Raw genomic sequence first — 17,394 nt, 5'->3', positions numbered from 1 at the left:
CTTCAAAATTTTTGAGTCACTTTTATTGATTTTGAGATACTCTATTCAATATCATTTTGAGGTTTCACTCTGAAAATTTTCATTATTATTAATTTTTAATATTAATATTATGTAGATCTAGATATTTCAGAACTATAAATTCAAAACATATTCAAAATTGAATATTCTCAATTTACGAAAGTTTCATTCCCATCATTTTGATGTTTGCAATTTTTTTCATTCACTCTTTTTCTGAGATTACGCCTATTGATGGATGTTGTAATGCATGAAAATTCGGTTCAATTCATTTTTGACACTTTACATATCGGATGTATTATCTAAGAATTATATTATAAAATAATAATTTTGTGTTTTATATGTTTATTTGTATAAATTGATTCAAAAAAAATGGAAAGACAAGAAGTGGATCTGCCAAATGAAAATCAGTTTTTGAACTTTGTATAAGGAATTGTTGGCTATGATGTACTGATCATGAATCAGTACATCATAGCCAACAATTCCTTCGCAAACAGCGGGAAACTTTGTCTGAATAGTTTAACATTCAGACAAAGTTTCCCGCTGTCAGAGGGAATGGAAGGGTAAGAGGTATATATTCATAATGTATACCTCTTACCCTTTCATTCCCTCGAGAAAGTTCAAAACTTGGGTGCAATCAGAACTGATTGCACCCAAGTTTTGAACTTTGTATAAGGAATTGTTGGCTATGATGCACTGATCATGAATCAGTACATCATAGCCAACAATTCCTTCGCAAACAGCGGGAAACTTTGTCTGAATAGTTTAACATTCAGACAAAGTTTCCCGCTGTCAGAGAGGGAATGGAAGGGTAAGAGGTATATATTCATAGTGTATACCTCTTACCCTTTCATTCCCTCGAGAAAGTTCAAAAACTTGGGTGCAATCAGTTCTGATTGCACCCAAGTTTTTGAACTTTGTATAAGGAATTGTTGGCTATGATGCACTGATCATGAATCAGTACATCATAGCCAACAATTCCTTCGCAAACAGCGGGAAACTTTGTCTGAATAGTTTAACATTCAGACAAAGTTTCCCGCTGTCAGAGAGGGAATGGAAGGGTAAGAGGTATATATTCATAATGTATACCTCTTACCCTTTCATTCCTCGAGAAAGTTCAAAAACTTGGGTGCAATCAGAACTGATTGCACCCAAGTTTTTGAACTTTGTATAAGGAATTGTTGGCTATGATGTACTGATCATGAATCAGTACATCATAGCCAACAATTCCTTCGCAAACAGCGGGAAACTTTGTCTGAATAGTTTAACATTCAGACAAAGTTTCCCGCTGTCAGAGAGGAATGGAAGGGTAAGAGGTATATATTCATAATGTATACCTCTTACCCTTTCATTCCCTCGAGAAAGTTCAAAAACTTGGGTGCAAACAGAACTGATTGCACCCAAGTTTTTGAACTTTGTATAAGGAATTGTTGGCTATGATGCACTGATCATGAATCAGTACATCATAGCCAACAATTCCTTCGCAAACAGCGGGAAACTTTGTCTGAATAGTTTAACATTCAGACAAAGTTTCCCGCTGTCAGAGAGGGAATGGAAGGGTAAGAGGTATATATTCATAATGTATACCTCTTACCCTTTCATTCCTCGAGAAAGTTCAAAAACTTGGGTGCAATCAGAACTGATTGCACCAAGTTTTTGAACTTTGTATAAGGAATTGTTGGCTATGATGCACTGATCATGAATCAGTACATCATAGCCAACAATTCCTTCGCAAACAGCGGGAAACTTTGTCTGAATAGTTTAACATTCAGACAAAGTTTCCCGCTGTCAGAGAGGGAATGGAAGGGTAAGAGGTATATATTCATAATGTATACCTCTTACCCTTTCATTCCCTCGAGAAAGTTCAAAAACTTGGGTGCAATCAGTTCTGATTGCACCCAAGTTTTGAACTTTGTATAAGGAATTGTTGGCTATGATGCACTGATCATGAATCAGTACATCATAGCCAACAATTCCTTCGCAAACAGCGGGAAACTTTGTCTGAATAGTTTAACATTCAGACAAAGTTTCCCGCTGTCAGAGAGGGAATGGAAGGGTAAGAGGTATATATTCATAATGTATACCTCTTACCCTTTCATTCCCTCGAGAAAGTTCAAAAACTTGGGTGCAATCAGTTCTGATTGCACCCAAGTTTTTGAACTTTGTATAAGGAATTGTTGGCTATGATGCACTGATCATGAATCAGTACATCATAGCCAACAATTCCTTCGCAAACAGCGGGAAACTTTGTCTGAATAGTTTAACATTCAGACAAAGTTTCCCGCTGTCAGAGAGGGAATGGAAGGGTAAGAGGTATATATTCATAATGTATACCTCTTACCCTTTCATTCCCTCGAGAAAGTTCAAAAACTTGGGTGCAATCAGAACTGATTGCACCCAAGTTTTTGAACTTTGTATAAGGAATTGTTGGCTATGATGTACTGATCATGAATCAGTACATCATAGCCAACAATTCCTTCCCAAACAGCGGGAAACTTTGTCTGAATAGTTTAACATTCAGACAAAGTTTCCCGCTGTCAGAGAGGGAATGGAAGGGTAAGAGGTATATATTCATAATGTATACCTCTTACCCTTTCATTCCCTCGAGAAAGTTCAAAAACTTGGTGCAATCAGTTCTGATTGCACCCAAGTTTTTGAACTTTGTATAAGGAATTGTTGGCTATGATGCACTGATCATGAATCAGTACATCATAGCCAACAATTCCTTCGCAAACAGCGGGAAACTTTGTCTGAATAGTTTAACATTCAGACAAAGTTTCCCGCTGTCAGAGAGGAATGGAAGGGTAAGAGGTATATATTCATAATGTATACCTCTTACCCTTTCATTCCCTCGAGAAAGTTCAAAAACTTGGGTGCAATCAGAACTGATTGCACCCAAGTTTTTGAACTTTGTATAAGGAATTGTTGGCTATGATGTACTGATCATGAATCAGTACATCATAGCCAACAATTCCTTCCCAAACAGCGGGAAACTTTGTCTGAATAGTTTAACATTCAGACAAAGTTTCCCGCTGTCAGAGAGGAATGGAAGGGTAAGAGGTATATATTCATAATGTATACCTCTTACCCTTTCATTCCCTCGAGAAAGTTCAAAAACTTGGGTGCAATCAGAACTGATTGCACCCAAGTTTTTTGAACTTTGTATAAGGAATTGTTGGCTATGATGTACTGATCATGAATCAGTACATCATAGCCAACAATTCCTTCCCAAACAGCGGGAAACTTTGTCTGATTCCACACTAATTTTATTAATTTATCTAAACTTTTATCCTCGTCTACAATTTAATCATCAATAATTATCTCTTGTTCTATTTCACTATTATATATATATATATTTATATGATTTGATTTAAAAAAAATAAATAAATTAATAAATCATTTACTCAAATATATCAAAAGTTTTATTTTTATATATAAAGATAACTACTTTTAAAAAAAATACCCTATATATTTTGTCATGTAAACTTGTCACTTTTTGTCAGAAGTGAAGTGAACCGAATTTTCATGCACAACAGATGTAACAATCAAAATACCGAAAGAATTTATGCTGGACGAACAAAAACTCTCACTTTAGATGGAAAATCTACTATAGGGTGTCCAAAGGTGCGTTTAGCACAGCGCTCTATATGAGACTATTAAAGGAGATATATGCTGATTATAAATATATAATAAAAAATATGAATATATGTATATGATGAGTATGTTGTATTTTGGCGTCATGCCGGGATATAAAATGAATTTTGAGACAAGAGGCGGTTTCGCGGGAAATTTTGGCGGGATTTTTTTCATTTTTTTAATGAATCATAAAGAAAACATCCTCGCTCTTGCAAAAAAATGCAAAGACTGTAAAAAAATCTACGAGACATTGGTAAAATGCTTCGGTATGGATGCTCCTAGCTATTCCACTGTAACGTATCATGTTAGGATGTATCACTTCATGAACAAAAAGGCGCCCATCATAAAAATTGACAAAAAATCGCCGGATCAAAGAAAAATCAAAGCAATTCTTCAAGCGCTAGATGAAGACCCAAGAGCATCACTCAGAAGGATAAAGGAGATGACAAAGATACCACGTACAACAGTCAGTTATTATCTGCACAATTATTTGAACTACAAACTAGCGTATACACGTTGGGTTCCGCACAACCTTAATTCAGTTCAAAAAAAATCTAGAGTCCAATCTTCGAAAGAGCTCCTCTCTATATTGGGTGCGTATCAATCCAAGAAGTTTCGCTTTTTAGTAACAGGGGACGAGTCTTGGTTTCAATATGCAACAGAAGCCAAAATCATGTGGATCCCGAAGGATGAAAATCCGCAAACATTCCCGAAGAAAAAAATTGACACACCAATGATGATGTTGTCGGTTTTTTGGGGCGTGAATGGCATCATCGCAATTGATATTCTTCAAAAACCTAATACGATGAATGCTCAGTATCTAATTGACAATGTTCTTACTCAAATTATCAATTCTGATGAGTTTGAGAAATCCAAACAACAAAAACAAAAGTTTGCAATTCATTTTGATAATTCAAGAGTTCACAAAAGTCATAAGGTAATGAATTACTTGTTGGAAAACAATGTCAAAGTTGTTCCAAACCCAATTTATTCACCTGATATTGCACCCTCTGACTTTTATTTATTCGGCACGCTAAAAAAGAGAGCTGAAGGACGCGAATTCGCGAGTCCAGATGATCTTGAAAATTTTGTAAGAGAGCAATTTGAGCAATTTTCTCATGATGATTTAAAGCGTGTCTTTGAAGCCTGGATCGATCGCTGCGAACGCGTGATTGAATCCAATGGTGATTATATTTAAATAAACTTTATATATATGTAACTTGTTTATTTCTATTCGCAGTATTCAGGTTTGTGCTAAACACACCTTTGGACACCCTATATCTGTATTGAAGGATCTGTTTTTATAAAGGCTGATAAAGATTTTAAAGCTTCTTATAAATTCGTTCAAGAATCAGAGCCATCATATGGTGGTTTACCAGCAAAAGAAGCTATAGATGGAGAATTACATGAAAATGTTCCAAATCCATCAGTAATAAGTACATTAATGAATTCTACACGAATTAAAATCACTCCAACAGACCTCAATCAGCAAATTACTATTTCATTCTTTGGAATTCAAATGTCATATCATAAATCAATCGAAACTTTTTCTATTCATTCTTATGGAATTTTTTCCACATTAAGAAATTTCAAAACAAATATTACGATTTCACCAAATCAATTACTTCATATGTGCGCTCAAAATGATATTCCACTAAAATTTACTATTAAAGAAGAAAATTTTCTAGTTTCTGCCTTTGTAAATAATGGTTATATAATTGAAAGTGGAGAAAATATCTCCAGCGGAAACATTATTTACCTATCTATTGTCCCAAATTTTACAACTGAAGGAGTGTCATCAAAAAGTTTAGAGATTAATTGTGAAACAAATTCATCTGCTCCGGTCTTGGAAGGATTTTCAAATCCTTTTGGAGATGATATTTTCTATATTCTTCCAGAGGAAGGAGCTTACACACTTGATCAAATTAAAGCATATTCAAGAGATCATCAAAATATCTTCACAAACTGGCCAGGTGAAACATTTTTACCTGATAATTTACCGTGTGATGAAATAATAAAAATGGATATTATCAGTAAGATTGTTACAATTGGCGCTGGCAAGTCTGTATGCACACAAGGAAGTTTTGTTTATGCATCAAAAGACAAATTCAAAGCTACAGTTCACAATTTGTCAAATCCACAAGAGAAACCAGTAGAAGTAGAGAATCCATTCAGTGTTGCAGGAAATTATTTAAGCGTTATAAATTGTTCCGATTCAACAAAGGAATGTAAAGTCCATGTTATTTCGATTAATCAACCTCAATCTACAAATGAAGGAACATTGAGTTCTGTTTTCACAACAAAGAATTCTCTCAACATGAAAGAAAAGCTTCAGTTTACGAAACAATCATCGAAATCATTGATACTTCAATCACATAGTACACAAAATAAAGAAATAGAAGTCACCACAGATCATGAAAAAGTTATCGGCGTTCTTCGTAACAGTGCAGGTGAATCTGGTGAGAAAAAGCTCAAAGGAAAAACGATCTGGGCAACATTAAATCCAGATATGGAAGGAGAACCAGGTGAAGTCAATGTTGAAATCAATATTAACAAAGTAAAGGAATCAACAGAAGAGGCAGAAGAATCTCTTTTCCCAGATGATATTCTCTTCGATATTCCTATTGGAGTTAAAACAGAGGAAGAACTGAAAGAGAACACCAGAAACAGCAGTTTAAAGAGTGTTGCCAATAATGGTGGTCTTGGCACTGGAGCAATTGTAGGAATTGTAATTGGTGTTATTGCTTTTATTGCAATCATCTGTATTCTCGTTTGGTTCTTTGTTTTTAGGAAGAAGTCTAAAAACAACGAATCAGGATCAGGCGAAAAAGTCTAAATCTTGACTAAACATTAAAATTTAACTCTTAGTAAAATATGAATTTTATTATTTATACCAGAAATTAGCTTTGATTTAACAAAATCTATTATTTTAATTAAAGATTGATCAAAAATTATAGAGGGTATTGTCAAGGTAAAATTGAGTCATTATATTATAGCTGATTTTGATAATTCTTTTAAAAATTCAAAAGTAAAGATTAAATAAATGTATAGAATATTAATTTTCTGATGGAAATAATAGGAAATTTTTATCAAATATAACTTTTATTATAAAATAATATTTTTCATGGGAGTGTTAAACACTGCTGCAAGTAAGGATCTAATTTCTGTCTGAAATTATGGAGTTTCATGACTTGTTGGCCGTCACCGAGGTCGAGAACCTCGCCATTGTAGATAAATCTGACGTAAGGCTCCTGGTTGAGCATGTAGACCTCCATGACGATGTATGAAGCGTATGGAGGTGGATCTGTAAAGTCGTTTCCTATTCCGAGAGCTGATAAAACGAATGCGATGACAGAATCGTGAGCGCTGATGATATTGAGCTTTGTAGTAGATTCTTCGTTGAGGGATTGGTCCATAACTCTGAAGATTTCGCGGAAAATTGGAGCGGCGCCGATTGCGAGTTTTTCTTTGTCGAAAAAGTTCAATTTGTAGAAATGAGCGATCTGGAGCTTTCTGCATTTGGCTACGAGGTCATCTGTGATGATTTCAGTCAAATCTTGCTCATTGCAGTAATAAGTGATTGCCCAATCGCAAATCTTCTCTAAACCTTCTGGAGATTTATCAGAAGTGTTTGTAAATGTGTAAAGTGGCTCTGCAACTGGTAAAACTTCGTTGTAAATTTGTTTGTAATCATCTGAGTTGAAATAGCGGTTTCTGAGGTCTGCGAGGTCTGGGCACATATCCTTTGTTGGATGGACAACGTCAAAGTCCTTTGTGCCAACTGTAATATCAACAACTTCGTTTGGATCCTGAATTGGGTAAAGTCCTTTGAGGAATGAGATGCAGGAGTGGTATGTTCTTTCGTACCATGTAGCACGTGCTTGGATGAGTGTTGGATCTAAGTAATCTGGAAGAAGCTTGAGTTGATTAACAATATATTTATTAAAGGCTGCTCCGAGTTCTGCATGCTCTGTCATGCCTTCTACTGTAAGATCACCCATCTGGCAGTTTGCTGGGAATTCGGCAAGACGTTGGTCGAGAATTCTCCGAATTCTACGTGGATGAACAAGTGGAGCTGCTTCAATTCTTGATGCATATGCGTCTGCACTGTCGCATTGCCATACTCCGCGTTTGTCTAATGAAAGAAATTTAACGATTGGTGTTCTAGCGCCATGTCTGAGTAAAATTTGAGCGTATTTTGGAATAAATGATGAATTAAGTGGTTCTGGGAATTTTGTTGGTGCTTTACATGAAGGATGAATTGAAAAACCTAAAGAGAAAAGAAAAGGAATCATTTAAAACAAAATTGTCACTTTTTTCTATTCAGATCAGGGTGAATATTAATAATAGGTTTCGTTTACAGCTTAGCAGAGCATAAATCTCTTAAATTCCATTTGAAACGGTAATTCCGAAGACCAATAATGCCAATTCATAATTTATCAAAAATATTTCCTGGCGTTGACTGCTCATGTCACAAGGGTTGAACGCTCATGTTGATTGTTTATTATTATTTATTAAGACTGTTGTTATTAATTGTTTATTATTAGTGTTATGAGTGAGTTTCGAAAAATAAAATAAATAAAAGGAAATATGAAAAGTGTGAGCAATTGATAGAAACACAAGAAGGATATATGATGCTGTCAAGAATTGTGATAACAAGAAGACCGTTGCCTTCCCAGATGCCAGGATATGTCTTGACATCACTGAAAAGATATCCATCATCAAGACTGAATGAATATGGGTGACTATCATTTATGTTGTAAAAACTATCTGTTGCTGTAATGTTTCCTTGAGGGATGATTGCATTCTTTGAGACTGCCCACGAACTTCCTCCTCCTGAACCTGCATTTCCTGAATGGCCTGCAAATCCACCAAACCAACCACTTCCAGCTCCGGGTCTATCAGAAAATCCACTTCCGCTTTGAACTCCATTTGGATTTTTTGATCCGTTTTCTTGGGCTGATTCTCCAGATCCAAATGTAAATCCAAATGTAGAATTAGCTAATCTGGATGAATTATAAACGCCATTTTCCCAATATCCTTGTGCTGTAAAATCACCACCTGATCCTCCTGAGCCGTCATCTGAATTTCCATATGCAAATTCGTTTTCCGAACCACCTCCAGCACCAGCCACTATCACACGATGCCAAAGGTCATTTGACAAAAATTTGACAGCGGTTTGACTTCCGCCACTTCCCGCACCATCAGTATCGTCTACACCTTTGAAATTAGCTGCATAGCCACCACCGCCATATCCGCCTTTGACCATCTTATCGAGATCATAGGTTTGAGCATCGACTGTGCGACCGTATATTCCACGGCCGCCGATAGTAGCATATGCAGTGATGTGTTTGGATAATTTAATGATGCCGGATATGTATCCGCCAGCACCACCACGACTTCCAGTTATGTTACATTTCGTGTTACCATTGGCAAGTGAAACTATTGCTTCATTGGTGCAATTGCCATCTTTGTCAATATATGATGATATCCTTCCTAGGAAGCCACCACCAGATGCCCCATAAAGTTCAAATTTATAGACACCAGGTTGGAATTCTATGACGTATTCGGTGCATTCTGAATTTGTTGGGCATGGATAATCGAATGTATATGTCTTTGTGAGTTTATTGACGCTCACATTAGTCTTATACTTGTTTTCGTCTAATAAACTATATGATAATATTGATAACTAAATGCGATTTGAAATCTCTTAATAAAAATGAATTGTTTTGTTAAAATAATCGATCGTAAAAGAGAAAATGATATATGCTTAATACATTTTCAAGTTTTAACTTATGTTATTCTAATATATTAATTCCAATTTATTGGATATAGGCTCCCAGTTCAAACTTATGGCAGTAAAGTAAGGGTTAAAACAAAGATTCAAGAAAACTAATTCCAATTATCTAGAATTACCGAATAACCATTTCACCTTTGTGATACCTGAGATTTAGCCGCCTGCACCACCTCAGTTACCAACTTTCCTGCATTTCGTGTTTCCATGAAGAAAATTTACAATATCTTGACTTATGCAATTTAGATTTTCATCAATGTATGATGATGTATGGTTTGGAGCAGCGCCTCCTGAAGCACCATATAGTTCAAATTTATAGACGCCGGGCTTAAATTTGATTTCATAATCCGTACATTCAAAATTTGATTCACATGGATAATCGAATGTATATGTCTTTGTGAGCTTATTTTCACTAACATTGGTCTGATGATTTAATTTGTCTAATAATCTATATGATAGTATTGTATACTAGAAACGATTTCAAATTAATCAGATTAAAAATGATTTGATATGTAGTCAAAGTAGAATATATATGAATGTCAATTGTGCAGAATGTATTGAAGAAATTGAGAAGATCATTCACAAATTCAGTTGTTAAAATACGTGAGTTAATAAATCAAAGTCTGCACTTATTAAATGATGTTTATACAGCTAGAAAAATGATATTGTTTCAAAAATAGAACATTATGATTGTTTATTATTAGTGTTATGCGTTAGTTTCGAATTCCATATTAATGAAAAGAATATATGAAAAGGGGGATCGATCGAAAGAATTACAAGAATGATAGATGATACTGTCAAGAATTGTGATAACAAGACGACCGTTGCCTTCCCAGATACCTGGATATGTCTTGACATCACTGAAGAGATATCCATCATCAAGACTGAATGAATATGGGCGACTATCATTTAGATTGTAAAAACTATCTCGAACTTCAATTTTTCCTTGAGGGATGATTGCATTTGCTGATAGTGCCCACGAGCTTCCTCCTCCTGAACCTCCATTTCCGTTGTGACTTGCAAATCCTCCAAACCAGCCACTTCCTGAACCTGGTCTATCATATCCTCCATCACCTTTTGTAACACCATCTAAATTTTTTGATCCGTTTTCTTGGGCTGATTCACCCGATCCAAATGTAAATCCAAATGTAGAATTGGCTAATCTGGATGAATTATAAACGCCATTGATCCAGTATCCTTGTGCAGTAAGGCCACCGCCTGATCCTCCTGAGCCATCATCTTGAGTTCCAATTGTATATGAATTGTCAGAACCGCCTCCAGCACCGGCTACTATCACTCGATGCCAAAGGTCATTTGACAGGAATTTGACAGCGGTTTGACCACCTCCGCTTCCTGCGCCATCATTAAGATCATAGGTTGCGAAATTTGTTGCATAGCCGCCACCGCCATAGCCACCTTTGACCATCTTATCACGATCAAAGGTTGAATATTCAACTGTGCGACCGTATATTCCTCGGCCGCCGATAGTAGCGTAAGCAGTGATGTGTTTAGATAATTTAATGATGCCAGATATATACCCGCCCGCACCACCACGGCTTCTTGTTATGCTGCATTTCGCATTTCCATTGGCAATAGAGACGAATGCATCGTTGATGCAATTATCATCTTTGTCAATATATGACGATATCCTTCCTGGTAAGCCACCACCAGAGGCGCCATAAAGCTCGAATTTGTACACACCTGGTCGGAATTCAATGACGTATTCAGTGCATTCAAAATTTGTTGGGCACGGATAATCGAATGTATATGTCTTTGTGAGCTCATTGACGCTCACATTAGTCTCATATTTGTTTTTGTCTAATAAACTATAGGATAATATTGAATATTAGACCTGATTTGAAATCTCTACATAAAAATGATATACTTTGTTTAAAAAACAATTTCAAAAGAGAAAATGATATATATTTTATATATATATTAAAAGTTTTAATTCATGTTCAGTGAATTTTTCTAATTCATTTGACAAATTTCGTGATAAACTTGGGGAAAAGACGAGGATTACGTTAAAGTTCAAGAATAACGATTTTTATTATTATTGTTATGAGTGAGTTTCGAAAAATAAAATAAATAAAAGGAAATATGAAAAGTGTGAGCGATTGATAGAAACACAAGAAGGATAGATGATGCTGTCCAGAATTGTGATGACAAGACGACCGTTGCCTTCCCAGATGCCAGGATATGTCTTGACATCACTGAAGAGATATCCATCGGCAAGACTGAATGAATATGGGCGACTATCATTTAAGTTGTAAAAGCTATCTGTTGCTGTAATGTTTCCTTGAGGGATGATTGCATTCTTCGAGAGTGCCCACGAACTTCCTCCCCCAGATCCACCATCTCCATTATGACCTGCAAATCCACCGAACCAACCGCTTCCGGAACCTGATTTATCTACTCCATTAATGCCACTTGTAACTCCGTTTGGATTTTTCGACCCTTCTTTTTGGGCTGATTCGCCAGATCCAAATGTAAATCCATAAGTGGAATTGGCTAATTTTTCTGAGTTTAAGACCCCATCTGCCCAATATCCTTGTGCTGTAAAGCCACCTCCTGATCCTCCTGATCCATCATTTCTTCTATTATATGTATCGATTGGATTGATATTATCAGAACCACCTCCAGCACCGGCAACAATAACACGATGCCAAAGGTCATTTGACAAAAATTTGACAGCGGTTTGACCGCCGCCACTTCCAGCGCCATAATCATCATCAGCTAAAAAGTAGTTAAAGGAATAGCCTCCACCACCGTAGCCGCCTTTGATCATCTTAATAACATCATAATCTTTAGTTTTATAATTGTATGAAAAATTTCCTTGACCACCTATCGTCGCAAAAGCGGTTATAGGGTGTAAAAGTTTGATGATACCTGAGATATAGCCGCCTGCACCACCTCAGTTACCAACTTTCCTGCATTTCGTGTTTCCATGAAGAAAATTTACAATATCTTGACTTATGCAATTTAGATTTTCATCAATGTATGATGATGTATGGTTTGGAGCAGCGCCTCCTGAAGCACCATATAGTTCAAATTTATAGACGCCGGGCTTAAATTTGATTTCATAATCCGTACATTCAAAATTTGATTCACATGGATAATCGAATGTATATGTCTTTGTGAGCTTATTTTCACTAACATTGGTCTGATGATTTAATTTGTCTAATAATCTATATGATAGTATTGTATACTAGAAACGATTTCAAACTAATCATATTAAAAATGACTTAAAATGTAGTAAAAGTAGAGTAAATATGAACATCAATTAATTCTCTTATAAAATATTAACATTTGGATCAATATTTATATTAGGATAAAATTATTCACAACACGGAATATCTCTACAATCAAAGCATCAAATGACAATTGTGCAGAATATGTCCAAGAAATTAAGAAGATCATTCCCAAATTAATTAAGTTGTTTAAATACGTGAGTTATTAAAATCAATGTCTGCACTTATAAATGATGTTGATACAACTAGAAAAATGATATTGATTCAAAAATAGAACATTACGATTGTTTATTATTAGTGTTATGAGTGAGTTTCGAAAAATAAAATAAATAAAAGGAAATATGAAAAGTGTGAGCAATTGATAGAAACACAAGAAGGATATATGATGCTGTCAAGAATTGTGATAATAAGACGACCGTTGCCTTCCCAGATGCCAGGATATGTCTTGACATCACTGAAAAGATATCCATCATCAAGACTGAATGAATATGGGCGACTATCATTTAAGTTGTAAAAGCTATCTGTTGCTGTAATGTTTCCTTGAGGGATGATTGCATTCTTTGAGACTGCCCACGAACTTCCTCCCCCGGATCCAGCATTTCCATTGTGACCTGCAAATCCTCCAAACCATCCACTTCCTGCACCTGGTCTGTCATATCCACCAATACCTGCACTAACTCCATTTTTATTTTTTGATCCGTTTTCCTGAGCAGATTCTCCTGATCCAAATGTAAATCCAAAGATAGAATTAGCAATTTTCTCTGAATTCAGGACGCCATCTACCCAAAAACCCTGCGTAGTAAACCCACCTCCTGAACCACCCGAACCATCATCTCCTTTTCTATATGTATCAATATAATAATAATTATCAGAACCACCTCCAGCACCAGCAACAATTACACGATGCCAAAGATCGTTTGAATCAAATTTGACAGCGGTTTGACCACCACCGCTTCCCGAACCATAGTTGTTATCAGAACCATAATAATTAAAGGCGGAGCCTCCTCCCCCATAGCCACCTTTAATCATCTTATTAACATCAAAATCATTTGCATTGGGATTCAAAGTAAATGTTCCTTGACCACCTATCGTTGCAAAAGCGGTTATATGGTGAGAAAGTTTTATTATACCTGAAATATAGCCACCAGCTCCGCCACGGTTACCAACTTGATGACATTTTGTATTTCCATTAAGAAATTTTACAATATCTTGACTTATGCAATTTCCATTTTCATCAATATGTGATGATGTATGGTTTGGAGCAGCACCTCCTGAAGCACCATAAAGTTCAAATTTATAGACGCCTGGTTGGAATTCGATGATATACTCGGTGCATTCGAAATTTGTTGGACATGGATAGTCGAATGTATATGTCTTTGTGACATTATCCACGCTCACATTAGTCTCATACTTGTTTTCGTCTAATAATCTATATGATAATATTGATGGCTAAATACGATTTGAAATCTCTAAATAAAAATGATTTACTTTGTTTAAAAAACAATTTCAAATAAGGGTTTCGTTTTGCTAAAATTGTCACTTTTATAGCATATTTGTTTTTGGATGTTTTGCGAAACCAAAAAAAAAACTATGATATACAATGTGTGTGTAAAGAAAATACTTTATTTACTAGTTAAAAAATCATTTGGTATTGATCAAGTTATTTTTTCTGGATAAGATATTATATGGATAATTGGATAGAAAATACAATTATATAATCTTGTACCTGGTTTAATTAAGCTAATTGTCATCAGAAACTTGTAATTTTTATGAATTTCAGATTTTCTTTTCATTACTGCTTTTCTTAATAGGTCAAGTTCTTATTTACGTTATAAAGTATGATATTTACAAATATCAAGTTATCGTGTTTTTGAGAGAGGGTCAAAGTTGCTATTTGTCACTTTTCCACAAGAATATAATGGGGAAAAAGTTATCATATAGTTGATCTCATTCACTGAGGTGAGAGATGCATGTAGTGTAATTTGATAAACAGTGGGATTGCTGCTCTAAGTCCTAGGTTCGAGACACATTGGCTTTATTTTTCTCTTTTTTATTGACGTAAACTATTCAATTTTTGTGTTCTCCATTCAAATTTCAGAATTTTTTTTGCAGATTTCACGCTACATTCGAAGTTACCTTTTGTAACAACCACCACTGCCTACGAAAGACGAAAGTGTGTCACGATTTCACCCGGAAATCCGATGGTTGTTTAAGAGTAAGCACTTTTGGCACCTACTCTCGTGTTTTTTGAGAAATTATGAGAAACAAACAAAAATGAAAAAGATAGGAATAGCAATGAATATTGATGTGGGTATAGAAAATGTAAGAGATATGAATGCAAAGCAATCAGTATTTAGGACATTGACCATAGATTTCGAAAAAAAAATGCTGCATATTGAGCGAAAACTATGATTATATTATAAGGCTGTCATTTAAAGCATAATGAAACTATTCCCTTTTCATTTTAATCGAATAAGATAGTAAAGATTTTTGAATTAGCTAGAAACTGATGAGATGTTTTCACAAATCAGATTTTTAATCTCTATAATGCATAATTCACTCAATATCTCAATTTTGATATTGCGAGATATTTTTGCTATCGGTTTCGCAATTTTGACACAATAGCAAGAGGGTTCTATAAGCATTATTATCAACGTAGAATCTGAATATCATATCAGAAAATGTCGCAAATCTGACATTTACCCGACCAAATAGCAAAAATAATTGAATACTTTTCGCCAAAACTTTTAAAATCGATAAAAATATGAAATATAGATATTAAAGAGACTTTTTATATAATATTCATAAAGATTTTCCAAAAATATGATACCGCAAAATTAAAAAAGTGACGTCTTGAGTGGAGTCAAAGGTCGAAATTGCTAGCTAAATGTTTTTTTAGCGAAATTGCGTATTGTACGTTTTTTTCACAAAACGAAACCCTTATTTCAAAAGAGAAAATGATTTTTATATTTAATAAAAATTCAAGCTTTGAGCCATGTTAAGTGAATTTTTTCTATAATTCATCATTTGACAAATTTTGTTATATAGTTGGATAAATCTAACACCAAAAACTTTTATGATAATTTATTATTATTGTTATGATTGTGTTTCGAAAAATAAAATAAATAAAAGGAAATATGAAAAGTGTGAGCAATTGATAGAAACACAAGAAGGATATATGATGCTGTCCAGAATTGTGATAACAAGAAGACCGTTGCCTTCCCAGATACCTGGATATGTCTTGACATCACTGAAGAGATATCCATCATCAAGACTGAATGAATATGGGCGACTATCATTTAGATTGTAAAAACTATCTCGAACTTCAATTTTTCCTTGAGGGATGATTGCATTTGCTGATAGTGCCCACGAGCTTCCTCCTCCTGAACCTCCATTTCCGTTGTGACTTGCAAATCCTCCAAACCAATCGCTTCCTGCGCCTGCTCTATCAGATGATCCTCCAAAATTTCGAACACCATTTTGATTTTTTGATCCAAATTCTTGAGCTGATTCACCGAATCCAAATGTAAATCCAAAATTGGAATTAGCTAATCGATCTGATTTCAACACGCCATTAATCCAGTATCCTTGAGCAGTAAGGCCACCGCCTGATCCTCCTGATCCATCATCTTCAGATCCAACGGTATGTTCATTGTCAGAACCACCTCCAGCACCAGCAACTATCACTCGATGCCAAAGGTCATTTGACAAAAATTTAACGGCGGTTTGACCGCCTCCACTTCCCGCGCCATCGGTATTGCGTGGGCCACGGTAATTAGTTGCATAGCCGCCACCACCATAGCCGCCTTTAATCATCTTATCGCGATCAAAGGTTTGAGCATCGACTGTGCGACCATATATTCCGCGGCCGCTGATAGTAGCATATGAAGTGATGCGATCGGATAATTTAATGATGCCGGATATGTATCCGCCAGCACCACCACGACTTCCAGTTATGTTACATTTCGTGTTACCATTGGCAAGTGAAACTATTGCTTCATTGGTGCAATTGCCATCTTTGTCAATATATGATGATGTTCTTCCTGGAGCGCCACCACCGGAGGCGCCATAAAGCTCGAATTTATAGATGCCGGGTTGGAATTCGATGACATATTCGGTGCATTCGAAATTTGTTTGACACGGATAATCGAATGTATATGTCTTTGTGAGTTCATTGACGCTCACATTAGTCTCATACTTGTTTTCGTCTAATAAACTATATGATAATATTGATAACTAAATGCTATTTGAAATCTCTAAATAAAAATGGTTTACTTTGCAAAAAAAAATCGATCATAAAAAAGAAAGTGATATATACTTAATACAAATTCAAGTTTTAATTCATGATAATCGAAATTTTTCAAAATCATCATTTGAGAAAATTTCTGAATCATATCGAAGGCTAATAATTTGGACATGTATCAGGTCATGCCATTAGATATTATATAAATATATATAACTTATCATAATTGTTTATTCTTAGTGTTATGAGTGAGTTTCGAAAAATAAAATAAATAAAAGGAAATATGAAAAGTGTGAGCGATTGAGACAGATACAAGAAGGATATATGATGCTGTCCAGAATTGTGATGACAAGACGACCGTTGCCTTCCCAGATGCCAGGATATGTCTTGACATCACTGAAGAGATATCCATCGGCAAGACTGAATGAATATGGGCGACTATCATTTATATTGTA

General features: G+C 35.3%; 11 protein-coding genes across 11 annotated transcripts, besides 2 other annotated features; 5 read left to right on the top strand and 6 right to left on the bottom strand.

Annotated features, from left to right (window-relative positions):
• Positions 1–424: 424 nt before the first annotated feature.
• Positions 425–3,268: a mobile genetic element.
• A 357-nt stretch (positions 3,269–3,625) lies between these two features.
• Positions 3,626–4,929: a mobile genetic element.
• On the top strand, positions 3,722–4,849 carry TVAGG3_0471140 (Mariner transposase; the record flags this gene model as incomplete). The annotated part of the gene is made up of 1 exon (XM_051235500.1): positions 3,722–4,849. The coding sequence occupies one exon, from the start codon at positions 3,722–3,724 to the stop codon at positions 4,847–4,849; it is 1,128 nt and encodes a 375-aa protein (XP_051093324.1).
• Positions 4,930–5,013: 84 nt separating the features above from the next.
• On the top strand, positions 5,014–6,487 carry TVAGG3_0471120 (glycoprotein 38 family; the record flags this gene model as incomplete). The annotated part of the gene is made up of 1 exon (XM_001580567.2): positions 5,096–6,487. The coding sequence occupies one exon, from the start codon at positions 5,096–5,098 to the stop codon at positions 6,485–6,487; it is 1,392 nt and encodes a 463-aa protein (XP_001580617.1).
• Positions 6,488–6,773: 286 nt separating this feature from the next.
• TVAGG3_0471110 (histidine acid phosphatase) lies at positions 6,774–7,946 on the bottom strand (the record flags this gene model as incomplete). The annotated part of the gene is made up of 1 exon (XM_001580566.1): positions 6,774–7,946. One exon carries the CDS (start codon positions 7,944–7,946, stop codon positions 6,774–6,776), a length of 1,173 nt encoding a protein of 390 aa, XP_001580616.1.
• A 254-nt stretch (positions 7,947–8,200) lies between these two features.
• Positions 8,201–8,920, bottom strand: TVAGG3_0471090 (glycine-rich protein family; the record flags this gene model as incomplete). The annotated part of the gene is made up of 1 exon (XM_001580565.1): positions 8,201–8,920. The coding sequence occupies one exon, from the start codon at positions 8,918–8,920 to the stop codon at positions 8,201–8,203; it is 720 nt and encodes a 239-aa protein (XP_001580615.1).
• Positions 8,921–9,017: 97 nt separating this feature from the next.
• On the top strand, positions 9,018–9,176 carry TVAGG3_0471100 (uncharacterized protein; the record flags this gene model as incomplete). Its single annotated transcript, XM_001580564.1, has 1 exon — positions 9,018–9,176. The coding sequence occupies one exon, from the start codon at positions 9,018–9,020 to the stop codon at positions 9,174–9,176; it is 159 nt and encodes a 52-aa protein (XP_001580614.1).
• Positions 9,177–10,151: 975 nt separating this feature from the next.
• On the bottom strand, positions 10,152–10,871 carry TVAGG3_0471080 (glycine-rich protein family; the record flags this gene model as incomplete). The annotated part of the gene is made up of 1 exon (XM_001580563.1): positions 10,152–10,871. The coding sequence occupies one exon, from the start codon at positions 10,869–10,871 to the stop codon at positions 10,152–10,154; it is 720 nt and encodes a 239-aa protein (XP_001580613.1).
• A 94-nt stretch (positions 10,872–10,965) lies between these two features.
• On the top strand, positions 10,966–11,127 carry TVAGG3_0471070 (uncharacterized protein; the record flags this gene model as incomplete). Its single annotated transcript, XM_001580562.1, has 1 exon — positions 10,966–11,127. The coding sequence occupies one exon, from the start codon at positions 10,966–10,968 to the stop codon at positions 11,125–11,127; it is 162 nt and encodes a 53-aa protein (XP_001580612.1).
• A 377-nt stretch (positions 11,128–11,504) lies between these two features.
• On the bottom strand, positions 11,505–12,233 carry TVAGG3_0471060 (glycine-rich protein family; the record flags this gene model as incomplete). Its single annotated transcript, XM_001580561.1, has 1 exon — positions 11,505–12,233. One exon carries the CDS (start codon positions 12,231–12,233, stop codon positions 11,505–11,507), a length of 729 nt encoding a protein of 242 aa, XP_001580611.1.
• Positions 12,234–12,864: 631 nt separating this feature from the next.
• TVAGG3_0471050 (glycine-rich protein family) lies at positions 12,865–14,208 on the bottom strand (the record flags this gene model as incomplete). Its single annotated transcript, XM_001580560.2, has 1 exon — positions 12,997–13,725. One exon carries the CDS (start codon positions 13,723–13,725, stop codon positions 12,997–12,999), a length of 729 nt encoding a protein of 242 aa, XP_001580610.1.
• Positions 14,209–15,792: 1,584 nt separating this feature from the next.
• Positions 15,793–16,512, bottom strand: TVAGG3_0471040 (glycine-rich protein family; the record flags this gene model as incomplete). The annotated part of the gene is made up of 1 exon (XM_001580559.1): positions 15,793–16,512. The coding sequence occupies one exon, from the start codon at positions 16,510–16,512 to the stop codon at positions 15,793–15,795; it is 720 nt and encodes a 239-aa protein (XP_001580609.1).
• Positions 16,513–16,609: 97 nt separating this feature from the next.
• On the top strand, positions 16,610–16,768 carry TVAGG3_0471030 (uncharacterized protein; the record flags this gene model as incomplete). The annotated part of the gene is made up of 1 exon (XM_001580558.1): positions 16,610–16,768. One exon carries the CDS (start codon positions 16,610–16,612, stop codon positions 16,766–16,768), a length of 159 nt encoding a protein of 52 aa, XP_001580608.1.
• Positions 16,769–17,394: the final 626 nt, after the last annotated feature.

This window comes from Trichomonas vaginalis, chromosome II (assembly GCF_026262505.1).
Source record: "Trichomonas vaginalis G3 chromosome II, whole genome shotgun sequence".
Lineage (NCBI taxonomy): Eukaryota > Parabasalia > Trichomonadida > Trichomonadidae > Trichomonas > Trichomonas vaginalis.
Note: the sequence above shows the minus strand (reverse complement) of the source record. Positions and strands in the feature narration are given on the sequence as shown.